The sequence below is a fragment of the Eschrichtius robustus genome, chromosome 7 (genome assembly GCF_028021215.1).
Source record: "Eschrichtius robustus isolate mEscRob2 chromosome 7, mEscRob2.pri, whole genome shotgun sequence".
In the NCBI taxonomy this organism is placed as follows: Eukaryota; Metazoa; Chordata; class Mammalia; order Artiodactyla; family Eschrichtiidae; genus Eschrichtius; species Eschrichtius robustus.
Window position 1 is genome coordinate 74,167,689 of NC_090830.1, and position 20,365 is coordinate 74,188,053.

The 20,365-nt window shown below is 38.2% G+C and overlaps 1 protein-coding gene across 6 annotated transcripts in view; it reads left to right on the forward strand.

The window, feature by feature from the left end:
- The first annotated feature begins 11,189 nt into the window (after positions 1 to 11,189).
- The window catches only part of CCAR1 (cell division cycle and apoptosis regulator 1), a 51,796-nt gene continuing 42,620 nt past the window's right edge, over positions 11,190 to 20,365 (forward strand). Inside the window, exons 1-2 of one of the 6 annotated variants that reach the window (XM_068547702.1) lie at positions 11,190 to 11,208; positions 12,628 to 12,753. In XM_068547702.1, the coding sequence (XP_068403803.1) occupies positions 11,196 to 11,208; positions 12,628 to 12,753 (139 nt within the window). In that variant the 5' untranslated portion in view covers positions 11,190 to 11,195. Of the gene's footprint in view, positions 11,209 to 11,284; positions 11,306 to 11,343; positions 11,557 to 12,627; positions 12,754 to 20,365 lie in introns of those variants that run through there. The other 5 variants (XM_068547707.1, XM_068547705.1, XM_068547706.1 and 2 more) reach the window with 5 other exon arrangements.

Genomic DNA, 20,365 nt, shown 5'->3' on the forward strand with positions numbered 1-20,365 from the left:
GGCTGTTCATAAATTGTAAATATATATTTTAAAAGCACTTTCTATTTTTAAAAGTAACTTGAAATAGTATAGTATAAGAATCCTATTGTCTGTTGTTTGTGCATATTTGCATACAAGAGAAATCATTTATTCTTGCTGTGTAGAGTTCCATCTTGTTACCTGCAATATGTATTCTAATCATGTATATGGTTTGTGTTTAAATGAGTCCTTTCTCATTCAAAGATTAGCTACTTATATAAAATAGTTAGGTCATGTAAAAATGGTTAATTCTCTCTAAAATTGGAATTAGGAAGCATATTACCAATATTGATTAACTTTTCTTTGGAACTAAATAAGAATGGTCTCTTCTGATTTATTGAACAACAATGGCCCTAATTTACTTTCACCCCAGCTTTCTCAATATAATCCATGAAAGGTGTTTCCAAAAGGAGATGAGACATAATAGGATTCTGAAGAGTCAAATGCTTCTAAAGTTTCAAGGTGATAAAATACAAAAATTAAGTAGCAAGAACCTTATCTACCCCAAATTGCCATATTCATTCTGAAAGTCATTCTGGTCCAGAATAAGAATAAATTTCCTGTAGAAATCTTTTGAAAACAAATTCCCTATCATCGTCATCGCACCCCCCCACACACTGTAAACAAACAGTAGGAATGGTATTATAAGCATGGTTTGTCCATTAAGAGCTAATCCAAAGTAGTTCATTTAAGTATATTGTTCTGGGGAAATGTTAACTCATGTTCTTCTAGGTAATGGGAAAATAGGCATTCCATTTACTTTAGTCCCCCCCCCCCCATTATTTTTTCCCATTACTTTATTGACTCATTTTATAGCAAAACAAAAGTAATTGCCCAAACAAAATGTTTAGAACAAGAAGAAATTTCAATGAAATACTTGATTCTGTTAAAATGCAGAGGTGCTATAACATTCAAAGTGTCAGATTCCTTGGGAGTATGGAAAACCTACTGGTGCTTCTCCCTTGGAAATGCCATAGGAAGCCCACAACCGCTAACACTCACAATTCTGGTGCAAAAGCAAAAGTTCCAACAAGCTCTCTAAAGGAAAACTCATTGTAACTTATATTAAAATAATATATGGTGCAAAGTATCAGTTTCAAGCTTTTGACTAATTTTGAATAAAGGAATATGAAGGGATTGTAAATAACAAAATGTCCATTGATAGACTATCATCTTGTCAAGTAGATTTCTGCTTCTTGAATATGTAAAATAGAGTAATTCATTGACTTGTTTTAGTATTTTGTGTGCCTTAGATTTGTTTTAAAACATGTATATTTTTGTGAGCCTAAGGTTACTTATACATATAAGTATATAAATAAGTGATTGTTTATTGTTTCAGCTGCTTCGATAAGATATTACTAGTATTAGACTATCAGGAATACACCCTTGTGATATTTTGTTTTAGAATTTAGGCCTTAGCTCCCACTAGAAATTATTTCCTCACCAGATTTAATGGATAAAGTTATAAGACCCTTTATCCATCCACCCATCTATCCATTCTTCCATTCAATTTTTATTGACTGTCCCCCAAATTTAAGTATTAGCTTTTGTTTTTCTTTGTCACCACCCATGACATAGTAAACTTGAAGAATTAAAATCCTAAAAGATAATCTAACACATATTTTTCAAAAATAGCAAATTTCCTTCAAAACAATCCATTGTGATACATCTGCAGCAATTCAAATCAGTTTGTCACCAACTTTAAATAAATTCCTGAACAATCTAAACTTGAAGCACCAATGTTGACTTAGGGGAATATTTGGATTTGTGAAGTTAGTTGCAATTTACCAAAACAAGTACATGAAAATACCCTATCTCAACTAAAATATTTCCATTCTGTTATTGTAAGTAACACCATGAATGGCCTGCCTCAACTGATAACCCCTTGGTGGGACCCACATATGATTCCTTCCTTGTTGAACTCTATTTCCTAAATTACACAGTGTACCATCCCGTTGTTTGCCCTGTGACTTTTTTTTTTTTTTTTCAAAGCTCATGCTTATTCAGTGTCCTGCAGCATTGTGATTGTATGTTGGCTATACTGTTTTTAGAATGCTCTTTCTCATGAAGCAAGGAAATAAATTTGTTTGAAATGACATTTTCACTCAGAAAACTGGTCATCTAACATTATTTCTACACTTCTGTTATGTTTTACTGTACTATCACCTTTTGTTTTACCCCTTTTATAGCACTCGTTGGGTTTTCAATCTTCTGCCTTTGTTCATGGTATGATAATTGAATTCATTGATACTTGACTCCCAAGTTAGCCCAACCTGTTCATAGTAGTTACAAAGTTACCAACTATAATGAGAGAATAATTCCTACCTGTTGTAGAATCCTACAAAATGTCATGCTGCCCTTCAAAATCCTGCTTCTAATGGATCTCAGGCCATCGATGAAAAGTTTTTCTTGTGCTTGTCAGCCTCACCTACATCTTTCCAATTCATCCACAAAGTACCAATACATCATGTCATAAACCTGATTGAAATATATTATTGGAAAGTGAGGCTAGCTGAAAATGTTTAACTATAGGTAAATTTTTGCAACATGTTAGCAAAATGTTTGCATCTTAAATAACCTTCCACAACTTTATTATGCAATCTGCATGTGGATGAAACAATTTCATTTGTTAAATATAGAATTTCAACTAGATGAGATTCATAAGCAATTAGACATAACCCCACTGCATAGTTAATTGAATGCATACCCCTGTGTAAATGAGATACTGGCTTAATTCATATGAAGTAACCTACTTTCTAATGTTACTACTTCGGTGGAGTCCTACTGATTATCATTTATTTCACAATAGCATGTATGAAAATCACCCCAATCTATTTAAATTAGTCTTCTTAAAACAAATTATGTCTTTTATCTGGAACAAACTTTTGACATTGCATGACAACTTCCACTGAATATGGGCACAACATTTCCTTTGAATGTGCCAAGTAAATCAGTAGCTGTATGTGACCTTTAATATATAGCTACCTTCTATTTCACAACTTCTTGATGCATGGAAATCTTTTTTGTCTAGATTTAGTACAACTGGGAATTTTGATCTTTTGTAGAAATTTTTGATGAGAATTGTGAAATAAGGTAATATAGAGGCCTCTCACAGCCCTGGAAGACACCTTAGAAGACATACAATTCAATCACTGGAGCCCAGACAGCAGATGTGAGTGTCAATGTGCAATTATGTTTGTAATTAAAATTTAAACAGTCAAATGAAGGCCACTTTGTGGTTAGGAGGACTGTAGGAAAACAGACTTGATCTGCTCACCCACAGGGGATTTTATCGCTGCGAAGTAACCTTAGTTTTGGTACAAGTCAAAAATAAAATGGCTTTGAGTTTTTTCCTGAGTGGTTCAGGGAAAGAATTTAAGTGACATTGGATCAAGATTTCCCTGCCTGCAGAGTTTTGTGGGCATTGTGTGGGAAATCTAGATGACTTTTACCTATGAAGCTCTCCTGTTAATTCATCTCACAAAATGTGGCAATAGTCCTATTTGCTATTTCAATAAACAAATATCAAGTACTGATAGAGTAAAGGTTTTTATTTCCCCTCGAACAAGTGTTTGGCATATATAAGGAGTTAGAAAAGACTGAATGGTTGGAATAATAGGGGAAAGTATATTTCTATTGTACATACTCCCTAGCCATAGTTGTACAGTCTATTCACACTCTTGCCTAGTTGGCCTCACAACTAAGTCCCAGCATAGTTTATTTTGATGGGACTATCTATGAGTATTAGAATAGTTCTGTTGTGCACAGCTCCTAAACTTGCCCATAAATGTATCGAACTTGTGTAACTTCAATGTCAGTGGTTGTGGCACACTTAACCAAGTGATAGAATCAGTGCTCTGATTTCTGAAGAAGTCTGGATTTATCTAAATCAAATTATGCTCCATGTTGAGCTTTCTTCTAACAGGTTTAGAAAATGATGCCAGGAGCAGTCCCTCAGAACTATCTGAGAGATTGCCTCCTGGGCTTGAATTCCTCAGAAAGTCCTCTGAATAAAACACAATTCTCAACTTAAAAAAAAAAAAAAAAAGATGCCATCCACGGCTCCGGAATACAGTTTGGAAAGAATCAGTATGTCCTTTATCAGAAGTGCAATTTGTGTATTTTCTTAAAATGTTTTGAGAATCATTGGGATCTTTGCTTTTCTCTAGTGTATAAAATAAGAGTGTAAGTTCCTCTGTTAATTTTGGAGATGGTGGAGCTCGCTTTTATGCAGGACATCACTTTTCTTGTCCACAGTGAACTCTACAAACTTTTAATTCTCTGCGTTCCAGGACCTGAATGACTTTGTTTCAATGCCAGTTTCTTCTGGGCACCCAATCAAATACGATTGTTCGCTTCAAAGGGCATGTGTTTTGTTCCTTCAAGTAATCCAAATGTATTTCTAATTTTGCCACTCCTCATTTTCCCTTCTTCTGTAAGGGCACCAAAATGTGTTTCTCTTTGGCTGGTATACAATGTTTAATATTTCCAGCTTTAAAAGTCTAACATTAATCTTTTCTTTGTTGGTTGTACTCCTTTCCCATCCCTACTGTGATGTCCGTGACCCTGCCTGGGTCATAAATTTTCTTCTAGTTTGTTCAGCCATAGATGTCCCTTAAATTAAAGCAAAACTTAGTCTAAGGTGGAAATGTTATATATTAGTCGATTTAACCCATTTATGTGTGAGTGCAACTTTGGAAACCCTGGGGTAACAGTATAAACCTAGTTTTCCTAAAAATTAAAAAAAAAAAAATTTCCTAGCAGCTGTTATGAAACGCATTCTCTTGTCTCATTCATCAGGAAAAAAATCTCGCAACTGTCAGAAACATTTTCATTTTTGGAGAAACTATATTGGAAAGTAAATTGGTTTCTTCTCCATTTGGCTAGGCATAAACTTATCATCTTTGACTAGAAACTCTGCTTGTTATTATTTTTCTTTTCTCATTTTACTGAAACTACAATGTCACTAGGTGTACTTTCATTCTTTTTACAGTTTTTAATCCTCTTTAATTTTCTTTAAATTAAAACTATTGCTTCCACCCTCTCTGTTCTGTCTCCATCCCCCATTTCCCCTACACAAACACACAGGGTTCATTTTAAGGATAGCAGTGATCTGGCTCAGGTTGTCTTTTCCTGTCTTTTAAAATTGTTTCACCAATCCTTTTTGGAATAATACCAAAAAGAATTAAAAGCTTTTATTCAGCCCTTTCAGTTAGAGGCAAATTCAGTTTTTAGGAACCCCAGGTTAGCATCAAGTGTTCCCCTTACCTATCCCAGCAATGTTTGACCCTCAACTTATTTATTAGTGTTTGAGTGTTTTACAAAAAGTTGTGTAAGAAGTTATATATTCTAGCACTCTGTTTGGCTCTGCTATTTCTGTATAACGCATCATACTAATTATCAATTGTCTGACTGGTGACTTTGAATTATCAGGTGTGATCTATAGCAGCGGTCCCCAACCTTTTTGGCACCAGGGACCGGCTTCATGGAAGACAATTTTTCCACGGGGGGTGGGTTGGGAGGGGATGGTTCAGGCGGTGATGCGAGCGACGGGTGTGCTGGGGAGGGTGTGATGGGGAGCGGCAGATGAAGCTTCGCTCGCCTGCTGTGCGGCCCCGGTGTTGGGGACCCCTGATGTATAGAATAGAAAGTTGTTTTTTGTTTGTTTTTTTTTTTTTGCGTGTTTTCCTCCTTATCTCCCAGCTCAATTTTGTGGATGGTTTCTATTTTCTAATGTAAATTTACCCCTTTGGAATTTGGTTGTTGTCAGTAATAGGAACTGTTTTATGATCTGGGTGAGAAAGTTAAAAAAATGGACAGAAAGAAATCCGAACAGTTCTTATATAAATCAGTCATCAGAAGCTCTTTTGAGTGCACTAGGGGGACGTTAAGGGGCAGAAAAGAGGGAGAATTTTGTTCCTATAAGCAGCCTGCAGGTTCACCTACCAGCTCAAAAGCAAGTTGTAATGTTTCTACTCCCCACTCCATACCAGTTTCTTCTGAAAAATAGCAGCTCGAAATGAGGAACAAATATGGAAGTAAGAAGAATTATAATCCTTGTACTTTATAATCCTTGTACTTGTATAATCCTTGTACTTTATAATGTTTTAGGCTATCAAACTGCTTTCCTATGTGCTGCTTTTTTCTCCCCAACACTGACGGTTGGACAGAACAATGTTCCCATCTCACAGGTGAGGAAGCTGCAGATTGGCAAGAATAGCAAATGGCTTGCTTCAAATCACACAGCAAGTCAACCCATGTGAAACTAAAACAGGTAATATCTGCAGACTGCTGAACACATTTCTGTGCCATAAACTATGACTTAGAGAGTGTTATTGAGTGGAAATTTTGTCAGACCTAATCTAAGAATAATACAAAATCTACTTATTGTAGAGAAAATATGCTTCTGAGGTATTTTGTCTCCACTATTTATTTTAGCCAGCTATTTTCTTATTCATACGTTGGAAGGTCTGCCCAAATTCCTAGGACTTCTGCGTTAGGGCTTAGATTAATGAAGTTTTATTTTTTCCCCTGTAAAAAATTTTTTTTCTTTGTTGTTTAAAGAATGTCCCTGTACTACTGAAACACAGGGAAACCTCCTAAATAATATTTTTAAAGACCAAGGTCAGCAATTCATAATCGAAGTTTAATGTTTTTGTAAATTGAAATGCGATTTTCTTGAAAGGAATGTGCTGGGTAAACTGATTATTTTAGTTCCCAGGCACTCATGGTAAAAATGTAAAATTTTTGGCATCTCTAAGAGATAGCTCTGTCTCACACTTATTTGAAATTGTTTTGTTTTTTTGTTCCACTTTTCCAGCCACATAAAATCTCTGGGTCAAAGATTAAACATACCTTGGCCCAGAGAGTTAAGAAAAATAATGAGATGTATTAGTAAAGTTTTTAGTAAGCTCTTTATAAATATAAAGAGGTAGGAAAGTTGGCCTATTTCATCAGTAGATTATGGGTTACTAACAAAAAACATAGGCCAGACTGCCCTAAATAGTCAAATAACATTTTTGGTGATTCAGTTCAGTAACTGCCTAGCCTCACTAACGCCTCTTTGTGACACTGTAAAATAAATGGCTGATGACATAGAACTTTACAAAACGAGCTCTTAAAAAAACACAAAGATATATGGCCTTTAAAAAAAAACAAACAAACTTTTATGAGATAACATTGTGATAGGTGCTTTGAGAGAATTATTTTTCCAGAATGGTTTTGTGGTAAAAATAAAGGGCAGCTTTTGCATTGTTACGTATGAGTGGATGGTCCTCTTTGGGTTACTAAGAAATCACGAAGTGGTCCCTAAAGAGAAGGTCGAAAGACTACTCAGCAGAAAGAAAAGCATTGATTTCTGGTTTCTTCATTTTCTCTTATGATACGTGGTGACCTACCAAATAGATTCACATGCATATCAATATCCCGTTTTGAAGGAGAAGACATTATATTCATCATTAGTGGGAGTAAAATATTCAGATTCTTCACCATGGTGAAGTAGAGTAGTACTAAATTCCCAATAGAGAATTATCAATTTCACAAAATAATATTCCTGTCTCTAGATGACTTTTTCTCTCTTTGGGGTGTATTTACTATTTATTTTGTACCTTTGGTTTTTTTCCTTTGGAGGATTTTACCTATTGCCGTCCTACTGTATTAAATATCCCATACATTGAAATAGGTTAGTAAGGAAAAGATTTTCAAACCCCACATATATCCGTTTTTGGTTCTTAACGTAAGGGGGAAACAATTTAAAGAGAAAGCACTTCAACATGTAGAAGGGAAAGAGATAATCTTAATTATGATGATTTCAATTCAGGATCAATATGTAGTGCTCTGCATACAAGGGAACACTTACTAGCAGTACTTGAAGACTTGTGAGTTGGAATTGCATGTTACTTGAAAGACCTAATTAAGCTAAATTTTGGTGCACAGCAGTTGTACATGATTTCATGTTTATGTAGCAAAATGCTTTGAAATGTACTAGTTTTGAAACATACATGTAAGATAGTTGTGAAAAGTGTCTATTATATTTTCCTGTGTGTCTCATTTATTTAGAGCATAAAGTTTCTTTTTTTTTTTGATTGTTCTAACTGAATAAGGCTAAATGAATACTGTAATTGAAATTATATTTTAAATCTTTGTCATGAGTTTTTAAAAAAACTATTGCAAATTGTATCATTCCTGATTACACAGAAATTTGTGGGTCGTTTTAAATAAATTTTATACTTCTATTTTGCACCTGGTGGTCTAATTTTTCTTTCCTCTTCAAAATCACATTTTTAAAGTTTAATATCCAATAAAATTCACACATTTTTAACTACAAAGGACTATAAGATTTAATATTTGGAGATGACCAAATGTATGGATTGGGTTCAACACAAAATCAAGATGGCTACACTTATGGAATTCTTATTATGAGGCAGAAACCTTGCATTTTATGTAAACTATTTATCCCCATAGTGATGCTATTAAGTAAGGGCTCTTATCAGCCCCACTTTACAGATCAATTCAGGAGCTTAAAGTGGTTAAGCTCACACCCCTAGTTTTTAGCAAAGCTGTTAATCAACTTGGTTCTAGATTGACTCATGCCCTCCCTTGGATGTATCATTATTTTAATAAAACTTAATCCTGAACACAGTATGCCAACAGTATTTTAAAGTTGACATCCTAAAGTATTTATTGAAACCTGAAATGAAAAAATATATTGACAATAGGTGTTTAGTGATATTCCAGCAAATATCAGAAAAATAAGTTACTTTATTTTTTTTTTTTTTTAAATGGGATTTATTTATTTATTTATTTATTTATTTATTTATGGCTGTGTTGGGTCTTCGTTTCTGTGCGAGGGCTTTCTCTAGTTGCGGCAAGTGGGGGCCACTCTTCATCGCGGTGCGCGGGCCTCTCACTATCGCGGCCTCTCTTCTTGCGGAGCACAGGCTCCAGACGCGCAGGCTCAGTAGTTGTGGCTCACGGGCCCAGTTGCTCCGCGGCATGTGGGATCTTCCCAGACCAGGGCTCGAACCCGTGTGCCCTGCATTAGCAGGCGGATTCTCAACCACTGCGCCACCAGGGAAGCCCATAAGTTACTTTAAATTCATCTAGTTTGAAGCCTACTTCTCTGTAGCACCCTGGTAGTCCTCTTCTTCCTTCTAGTGATAGAAACAACTCCATTCCCCTCCACCTCCCCTTCCCCACCTCCTCCCCAGGTTTAGCTGGGCAGCTAGAGACTACATTTTCCACGTTCTTCCTGACTGGTTAAAAGGGTGACATGTGAGATGCTGAACATACAAACAGACGTGGGCAACACCCTAGGGGATGAAAGAATAAACAGCTCAACTAATATCCTTTATCTATATCTTATTTCCCCCACCAGGGACTAGGGACCAGGGATTGAACCCAGGCAGTGAAAGCGCTAAGTCCTAACCACTGGACTGCCAGGAAATTCCTGCCTTTATCTTTTAGGTGCTCTTTAGACAACAGCTTGAGTAATATTTTATTTTTTATTTTTTAAAAAATATTTGTTGAGACTTCCCTGGTGGTGCAGTGGTTAAGACTCTGCACTCCCAATGCAGGGGTCCCAGATTCCACCCCTGATCAGGGAACTAGATCCCACATGCATGCTGCAACTAAGGAGCCTGTGTGCCGCAAACCAAATAAATATTTTAAAAATTTATTTATTTGTCTGCATCAGGGTCTTAGTTGCAACATGCACGATCTGCGTTGCCGTGTGTGGGATCTTTAGTTTCAGCATGTAAACTCTTAGTTGCAGCACGTGGGATCTAGTTCCCTGACCAGGGACCAAACCTGGGCCAAGTCCCATGAGTGATCTTTTAAAACAGTAATCTTTTAAAAACAGATCTTGGGGGGAATTCCCTGGCCGTCCAGTGGTTACAACTCTACACTTCCACTGGCAGGGCCAGTTCAATCCCTCATCTGGGAACTAAGATCCCACAGACTGTGGTGTGGCCAGGAAAAAGAGATGTGAGAAATTCAATACGTAATACATGTTGAAAGAAATTTAAAAAGACCTAAATAAATGGAAAGATATTCCATATTCATAGAATGGATACTTTATGTTGTTAACCCTGGGAATGTAAACTGGTGTAGTCACTGTGAAAACAGGTTCGCAGTTCCTCAAAAAGTTAAGTATAGAATTTACCAGGTAACCCAGAATTCCACTCCTAGGTATAAACCCCAAGAGAATTGAAAACAGGAGTTCAAACAAATACTTGTATGTGAATGTTCATAGCAGCATTATTCATAATAGCCCCAAAGTGGAGACAACCCAAAAGATCAACTGACAAATGGATAAACAAAATGTGGTATTATCCATTAAAAGTAATCATTTTAGCTATAAAATCCAATGAAGTACTGATGCCTGCTACAACATGAACCTTGGGACACAATATAGTAAATTACAAAAGCTAGCCACGAAAGGCCGTATGTTGTATGATTCTATTAATATGAAATGTCTAGGTAGGACAGGTAAATCCATAGAGAGAAAGCCGATTAGCGGCTGCCTGGGGCTGGAGGGAGCAGGGATTAAGCAGTGACTGTTTAATGGGTAGGGGTTTGTCTCAAGGGAGCAGGCGATGGTGGTTGCTTTTCGTATGAAGATACTAAAAGCCCCTGAATTGTACAACATAAAATACTTAGAGCAGTGAATTATATGTTAAGTGAATTTCATCTCAATTTTTGTTTTTTTAATAAATTTATTTATTTTAGCTGTGTTGGGTCTTCATTTGTGTGAGGGCTTTCTCTAGTTGCGGCAAGCGGGGGTCACTCTTCATCACGGTGTGCGGGCCTCTCTTGTTGCGGAGCACAGGCTCCAGACGCACAGGCTCAGCAGTTGTGGCTCACGGGCCCAGCCGCTCCCCGGCATGTGGGATCCTCCCAGACCAGGGCTCGAACCCGTGTCCCCCGCACCGGCAGGCAGACTCCCAACCACTGCACCACCAGGGAAGCCCCATCTCAATTTTTTAAAAAAGTTAGCAGATGCCACTGGATATATCCATTCTTCCAAATACTTGTACAAGGAAAAAAAAAAAAAAAAAAAGCGAAAACACACAAAATGGCGGAAGGCTTATCGGATCACGTGACTGCCGATTCTTTTCCTTCCCACACTCAGGGAAGCCTTTTCCTTTGAGCTTGCGCAGAGACACAGCCTCATTATTATGCGAGGCCAAGGTAACCCTTCTTAGGCGCGCTCTAGTTCTAGCTGCGTAGTACGAGGGGTGAGCGCCTTGAAGGCTTGCTGGGAAGCGCGCACGTAGAACGCAGGCCCGTAAGCGCCGTTCCTCGGAGAGATGGGGAGGAGGGGAGAGGCGCGGAGGAAAAGGGGGAAGTTGGCGCATGCGCGTAAGGCTGACGGGTTTGAAATGGCTTCGGTGTTAGCCGGGACCGGATTCAGGTGAAGGTCTGGTCCTCGCGGTTGGAGCGGCCGGCGGCTGAGCCGGAGTTCTTAAGGTCCAGTCGGATCCGCGGAAGGGCTGAGGGCGACCGTTTTGGTAGCACGGCGTCCGTAGGCCGGCGACGGTGGGGCTCTCGTGGGACTGGGACGGGAGGGACACGGTCCCTTTTGTGCGGGTCGGAGCAGGCCCCGCGCGGCCCGCCCCTCCCCCACCGCCTCGCTTTTTTCCGGCGGCCCCTCGGGTGTCCCCGGCGACCATCAGCCTCAGCCTCGGCCTGGCGGGCTCGAAGGGACTGCTGACCGCCGTCCCTAGCTCTCGAGCCGCTGAGGCTTTAGCCTCCTGGGCTGCGGTCCGGGACGTCGGGGCCGCTCACGGTGGCACGGCTTTTGGGGGATGGAGGCCTTCTCCGCCCCGCCGGGGGCTTAAGGGGGTCAGGGCTCTCGGTATTCCCCTCTTGGCGTTCGCCTAGTCTCGTGGGACGGAGGATTCCGCCTCCCCTGGTGTGCGGCCCCCGAGGAGCTAAGGCTGGAGGAAGATGGATGGCAGAGCTCTGGCCCCTCCGAGGAGTGGGGGGAAAGGGAGTGCGCGGGCTGAGATCTTCGCCTCTTCTGACTTGATTTTGGGGGGAGGGGTCTTCGCGATGGTTCTTTAAGGGGCATCCGTTATTTCAACTGTCTTTCCCTTCGAGGGAGGGGAGAGAAAAGGAGCCCCCCAGTTCCTTCCCTGCTCTAGAAAGTAAGGAGATGTTCGTTATTTAAAAGATATTCTTGAATCCCTTTATTCGGTGTCTCGTCCCAGCTTCCGTTATTGGTTTCTCCACTTTCAGTCCCCAGCTCATTGCCAAAAGAAACACGCAGGCTATATTTCTTTTGAACGTAAGGCTGTGTACTTTTTATTGTTAAGAATTGGATAGAAAACAACAGATGGTCTTCTCTTTAAATGTGACAGTTTGTAGTCGCAGAAGGAAGTGCCTTTCCTGTAAGTCTACCCCAAATGTCATATATTGAAATTGGGTACTTTTGGTGAACTACTTGATGTGAAATGTTTTTGCTGCATATCGGACGTTCATATGCCCCTTGTTATTTATACTTGGCCTACGAAGATGTCCTTGACAAATTGAACATTTCTTTAAAATAATACTTTTGTGATATTTGTAGTTTGGTTGAACTTTAACCTGTGGATCCTTTCTTAATAGATCGCTGCTATAGAAGACAAACAAGTGAAGGTTTTCTCCCTCCCCCTTTTATCATGGCTCAGTTTGGAGGACAGAAGAATCCGCCATGGGCTACTCAGTTTACAGCCACTGCGGTATCTCAGCCAGGTCAGGCTTCTTCTGAACACATGTACTGTAGATGTATGTCGGGTTGGAGATATAACTATGTGAATTAGGCTATGCATAATATTGTAAAAAAGTTTGCAAATGCTGTATGTTTTAAGCTTATCTGTGAAGCTTCTTTTAAAAATTCATGGACCAACTAGCAAAATATCTGTTTTACACAGCAGTTTGGACAGTTATATATAGTTTTTCAAACATTAAATTGATTAATTGGTTTAATTATGTTAGAGGTACCTCATTTGTCATGTTAAGGTGTCAGTATTCATAAGTTATATTTTTTTAAAAATGTATTAATCCATACTTTATTAAAACTATACATGACTGGTTTTCAATTATTTGAATTTAAAGTAGAAACACCAGCTCTAAAGAATTTATCAAGCAAAGGAAAATGATAAATAGATGTAAAAGGAGCAAATGAATATTTACATTTTCAAAATAAAGTCAACAAAAAGTCATTTTCAAAATAAAGTAACAAAATATGTCATTGAAAGTGTTTCAATATTTCTTCCCATTGCTCTTAGGAAGACTTTTTTTTTTTTTTTTTTTTACTGTTTCTTGACTTATGGTTTGAAAAATTAAAGCAAGTTTCCTAAGGAGTTTACAGAATGAAATTTTGGGTTTCTTTGAGTACCCAGAAAAGTTTCACCTTATTCTGTTAATTTGAATATATTTTTATTTATGACATACCTGATACTAGTTCTTTGCTGCATTTTACTTAAAATTTTGTTATTTGAGGTCAGTTGCAGAGACAATGTGATCGTCTAATTTCGGTGTTCTAAGTATGATGGACATGATTATCTTGTTATATAAGTGAACTTTATCTTTTTTAAAAAATTAATTAATTTTTGGCTGCGTTGGGTCTTCGTTGCTGCGCACAGGCTTTCTCTAGTTGTGGCAAGCAGGGGCTACTCTTCGTTGTGGTATGCGGGTGTCTCATTGTGGTGGCTTCTCTTGTTGCGGAGCATGGGCTCTAGGCACACGGGCTTCAGTAGTTGTGGCTTGCAGGCTCTAGAGTGCGGGCTCAGTAGATGTGTCGCACGGGCTTATTTGCTCCGCAGCATGTGGGATCTTCCTGGACCAGGGCTCAAACCAGTGTCCTCTGCATTGGCAGGCGGATTCTTAACCACTGTGCCACCAGGGAAGTCCCGGTGACCTTTCTCTTTAAGGAAATGGGTACATTAGGGTTTTTATTTTAATTACTCTTGATTTGAGGGGTTAAATGATCAACAGTTACTTCTGCAGACAACTGAAAATAATATGAAATAATAGCTAAAGATTATGTTAATTCAGATCCATGTATTTCTCCTCTGTGTTAAATAGTGGGGAACCTGATAATGACTTAGTTTTCTTTATAAATTTATTTATTTATTAATTTATTTATTTTTTGGCTGCATTGGGTCTTCGTTGCTGTGCGCAGACTTTCTCTAGTTGCGGCGAGCGGGGACTACTCTTCGTTGCGGTGTGTGGGCTTCTCATTGTGGTGGCTTCTCTTGTTGCGGAGTATGGGCTCTAGGTGCGTGGGCTTCAGTAGTTGCAGCATTTGGGCTCAGTAGTTGTGGCTCGCGGGCTCTAGAGTGCAGGCTCAGTAGTTGTGGCTCACGGGCTTAGTTGCTCCGCGGCATATGGGATCTTCCCAGGCCAGGGCTCAAACCTGTGTCCCCTGCATTGGCAGGAGGATTCTCAACCACTGCACCACCAGGAAAGTCCCAATGACTTAGTTTTGTTGAAACAGGAATTATTAGCAGCTACTTTGTGTCCAGAAACAAGTGCTGTGTACTGGTATTTTGGTAAACTAAGCATGTTGACATGTTTTTTTCTGCATATAATTTGTTTTAATTTCATACCTGTATTCCAGTAGAATAGCTGTTATGGTGGAATTCTATTGTCTGTAGCTCTTAACATTTGTATTGTAATTACTTAAATGTGCGCTATACTCTTTGTTTTCATTTTAAAACTGAGCAAAGGAGACACCAAAGGTTTAAAAACTAGTCAAAGTCAGTAGTAAGTATAGGTCTCCTTTTCCATATTTGACAATAGAGTTTCCAAATGTAAGTGATGGAATTTGTGTAAACAGTTTCAATTTTTTTTTTTTAATAAATTTATTTATTTATTTTTGGCTGAGTTGGGTCCTTGTTGCTGTGCACGGGCTTTCTCTAGTTGGAGCAAGCGCGGGTTACTCTTCGTTGTGGTGCGCGGGCTTCTCATTGCCATGTCTTCTCTTGTTGTGGAGCATGGGCTCTAGGCACACGGGCTCCAGTAGTTGTGGCTCGCGGGCTCTGGAGCGCAGGCTCAGTAGTTGTGGCACACGGGCTTAGTTGCTCCGCGGCATGTGGGATCTTCCTGGACCAGGGGTCGAACCTGTGTCCCCTGCATTGGCAGGCGGATTCTTAACCGCTGCACCACCATGGAAGCCCAACAGTTTCTATTTGTGCTGTAGGAAATTATTTATGGATTTTCTGGGACCTGTCGTTAATCACAGTTTTTCAAAATCTGATATTTTATTGATACATTATGACTTAAGTAACTAGGCAAGTGTTTTGTTAGCATCTGTGCTTAGTTTTCTTACAAAAATCCTGGAGTAGGTTCTAAGTGGAACTCTAGTGACAATGTTTTTATTAAAATATTTAATTTTTAGGTGCTATATTTTGAGCTGTTTCCTGAAAGCCTGTTATAATATTTTCTAGTCTTCATTTTCAAGTCTCTGTGACTAATCATTATCTTATTAGAGTTGATTCTCAGAGCCAAGCTAATTTCTATCAAAGTTGAATTTTTTTCAACCCTAAGGCAATTAGAATTTTATTTACACCTTAAAAACCTTATAGTTTTATTTACACCTCATTTCAATGGAGAACATTTTAGCCTAAGTATATAACGCCTTAAGTTTTCTCCTGGCAGCTTCAACTACAATTTGAGAAAAAATTTCAGCAAAGGGCATTAAAAGGACTTAATCTGGGTAATAGTATAGCTACCTGTTTTATTCTAGTTAAAAAAAAGTATATATATATATGCATGCCAGATATATTAGTATCAGAGGTCAATGTCATAAATCAAATAATCACGCAACAGAAAAAGGTTAACTGAATAATTCAGTTCAAATGAAATATTTTGATCTTTGTGGCTATGTATCTGACTCATTTTCTCCTGAAAGCAATATAAAAAATTACTACTGTTTCCTTTTTTTATATAACTTACGGTGGTTTTGTTCAGTTAATGGCTTTGCTATTCCATTTTCTAGCAAGGTTATCTTGCATTTGTACTAACTCTGAAAATTCTCAGCTAACAGTGATTTGAAAATTTCAGTGCATTCACACAGATGACGTATTTAAAATAAGATTAAAAACTTCAGTAAAAGCATGCACACTAGCACTTTATTGCTGAAATCTGTCGTGAAGTCCAAGATTAGTATTTGAATTGTTTCTGATTAATTTTAATGCTGTTTGTTCCATTAAGGAGTTAGTAATTTCTACGTGTCTGTCATCTTTAATTTTCTTTTCCTTTATTCCCCATATTCAAGCATATATCAAACCTTGACTTTTTTCCCCCTTGAAAATGCCTCAGATATATTCCTCTATTTTACATTTAGGCCCTCTGCACTTTACATGTGGATAACTGCATCAGCTTTCTCTTGCTTGCAGATCCTATGCCAAAGTCTCTCACCTAACTTTCAGGCCCTTCCATACCTTTCCCAAAGCTTTATATCCTAATCTGTAATGCTTACCGTAAATCATTCACTTAGGTCAGGATACTCTTTTCCCCATCTGTCACTTAGTCGTACTCTATATTTATTATCCTTTATTAAGTTCTAACTGCTTTTATTTGCTTTCCTCTTTTACTGGATATGCTGCTTATTATTTCTCCCCCAGATCCAGTGTGTCTGTCAGATGTGATATTCCTAAAGCATAATTTCTATCTAAATTACTGAATTTTCCAAAGCTGAATGGGCCCTGAACTAGATTCTGTCTCAACTCGTTTTTCTAACAGATGAAGAATTTTGAGGCCCAGAAAAGTGAAGAAATTTGTTTATCAACAGAAGGTCACAGAAGAGTCCAATGTTAGGACCTCAAAATTGTGGTTATTGTTTCTTCCATTACTCTCTTCTTTTATTCATCCTCAAAAATATCTTCAAGGACTTTTAGAATACAGTTCAAACTCCTTGAGATGGTATTCAAGATCTTCTGTATTTCCAACCTCATTTCTCATATCTCCTACACTGAAATAATTCTTTTTAAATATTTACCCTCTTTTCTATCTCCTAGCTGAAGTGCTGTGTCACATATTCAGTGACAGTCATAATTGGGACCAGAGCTTTTAGGTTTGAAAGCTTAACAATTTTCTGTTGTGTAAAGGGACATTGAGAGAGAGAGCTGGCAAATCACTGACTGAATCTTTAAATATCCCTTAGATTAATTATAGTGACTTAGGAGTAGCTTCAGTATATTTGACTCAAAATATTTGCATGTGTATATGTACATAATTGCAACAGTATTAAAATGTTTGGGTGGATTTAGCCAATTCAGACCTATTTTCTCACCCATTTCTTTGACCATTTGTAAGATGACTACATTCTGGCTATAGACAAAAAATGAACCAGTTCAGGAGTTAAGATCATAGTGCTATGTGGTACTTTAACACAGGTGACTGAGACTAATACAATTGTTTTAAATGTGACTTCATTTAAAATTGTTTTATACAAGTTTTATTTTATTTTATTAGTTAATTTATTTATTTTGGCTGTGCCATGTGACTTGAGGGATCTTAGTTCCTTGACCAGGGATCGAACTCGGGCCCTGACAATGACACCGAGTACTAACCTGGACTGCCAGGGAATTCCCTATACAAATTTTATTTTATTTTTTAAATTAAAAATTTTTATTTATTTATTTATTTTTGGCTGCGCCATGCAGCACGTGGGATCTTAGTTCCCTGACCAGGGATGGAACCTGCACCCCCTGCATTGGAAGCGTGGAGTCTTAACCACTGGACTGCCAGGGAAGTCTCCCCTGTACAAATTTTAAAGGTCACACTTCATTTAAAGTTATTACAAAATATTGGCTATATTTATTGTGCTGTACTATATGTCCTTGTTAGCTTATCTTACACTCAGTAGTTTGTACCTCCCACTCCCCCACCCCAATCTTACCCATCCCTGCCTTCTCCCCTCTGGTAACCACTAGTTTGTTCCCTGTATCTGTGAATCTGCTTTTTTGTTATAATCACTAGTTTGTTGTATTTTTTTAGATTTCACATATAAGTGATATCGTACAGTATTTGTCCTTCTGTCCGACTTACTTCACTTAGCATAATGCCTTCCAAGTCCATCCATATTGCTGCATATGGTAAGATTTCATTCATTTTTATGGCTGAGGAGTATTCTGTTGTATATGTATACCCCATATATTCTTTATCCATTCATCTGTTGATGAACACTAAAGATGCTTCCATAAAATATGACTTCATTTTTTCTACCTCTTTAATCTGGCCCAGTGGTTGTCTTTTAAAACCCCTATCTCTTGAGTCAGAAGCTCAAATTGTTAAACTGCAAGATTCATGATCTTTTTCAAACAAATAATAGCTGATGTACTATGTATACTTACATTAGTTATCTCTTGATAGAGCTGGATATTTCAACTCATTTGGTAGAGAAAGAAGACTGCAGGAATTCCCTGGCTGTCCAGTGGTTAGGATGCGGCGCTTTGCCCACTTTCATTGCCAGGGCCCAGGTTTGATCCCTGGTAGGGGAACTAAGATCCTGCAAGCCAGCATGGCCAAAAAGAAGATTGCTACTGGTGCGGGCTTAACTCTTTTTAAACACTACTAGTGCTATGTAACAAGAAACTGTCTCCAAAACATTGTTCTAAGAGTGAAAAAAAAAATGCACAGAAATCTGTTAAGGCTCATTGTTAGTACATATTTTTTCCCTTATCCTCTGAGCATGCCTTATTTGTGCTCTCATCCAGTGAGCGCTGCATCAACATACCAAACTACACACCAGTGAGTGCCCCGTCTCTCTATGCTTAGTTGAGTGTGCAACTCATGTTTATGCATTTGTGGCTTCTCTTGCACTATGTTTTATGATCTGGGAAATAATTTTGGTCTATTATAGCTGAAACTGTATTGGAAGTAACCTTGAAAGTTGGAATATTAACTTTGGGTGATACAAAACTCGTTGAAAGAAATGGAGTTGAAAACTAGATAAATATCTGAGGCATTCAAGGATGGAAGAAATCATGACATTACAAATGGTGTCTTCAACTTCCTGGGAGGGTTGACCAACGTACTTGAGTAGTAGCTAGAAGAGACTATGGCCAGGATCACTAGTCATCACTTCCATGGGACTTCAAGAGAGTCGAAGAGCTGTTGTCTGCTAAGCTATTAATCTTTATAGAGACTCCCATATAACACTGACTTATTTAAGGCTTTGCCTCTTCTTTATAAAACAGTTCTCGCCACTAAGTAGAATTTTCTGTGATGATGAATATATTCTGTGTCTTCATTATCTAATATGGTAGCCACTAGCCACATGTAGCTCTTGAGCCCTTGAAATGTGGTTAATGTGACTGAGGGACTGAATTTCTAATTTTATTTACTTTTCACTAATTTAAATTGAAATAGCCATATATGGCTGGTGGCTAGTATATTGAACAATGTGGTTAGTATAGAAGATTACAACATTTAGAATATGTTATATTTAAAGTACTATTTTGTGCCTTAATTTTTTTTAATATGCCTGTGACTTATTTATTTTGTAACTGGAAGTTTGTACCTTTGACTCCCTTAATTTCTTATTCTTAATGCCTTAATTTCTAATTCTTAAAAGGTAATGAGTATTTCCAGTTATTTGGGTACATTATGGGCTTAGAAAAAAAAGCAACAGCAATGCCTTGACCAGTGAGTTGTCTGATTGTAAGAAAGTTATCTGTGCATGAGGGCATCAAAAGTTTTGAATTTCTGTGAAATCTAATCTTTAAAGATCACTTCTTAGGAAGGATGTTGGGTTAAAGATGACACTTAGGAGACTTGTTCACTTGATTTAAAACTTGGGTTTATACGTGTTTTAGTAAATCCACAAGTTATAAAGAGAATCCCCCACGTCTTTATGTTGTTTTTCTTTCCATACAGTGTAAGATTGCTTTTGAACATATATTGATACATGGAAATTTCGAAGGATAAAGCATTGCTTGACCAGTGCCTTAAAAAAATTTTGCAAAAGATGAAAACAATGAAGTTTCTTGGGTTAGCTTGAGGTTTTTTGTTTTTTTATTTTATTTGTTTTTATTTTTTATGTACTTATATAAATTTATTTATTTTTGGCTGCGTTGGGTCTTCGTTGCTGTGCATGGGCTTTCTCTGGTTGCAGCGAGCAGGGGTTACTCTTCGTTTTGGTGCGTGGGCTTCTCATTGTGGTGCCTTCCCTTCTTGCGGAGTACAGGCTCTAGGCGTGCGGGCTCAGTAGTTGCAGCACGCAGGCTCTAGAGCACAGGCTCAGTAGTTGTGGCGCACAGGCTTAGTTGCTCCGCAGCACGTGGGATCTTCCCGGACCAGGGCTTGAACCGTGTCCCCTGCATTGGCAGGCGGATTCTTAACCACTGCGCCACCA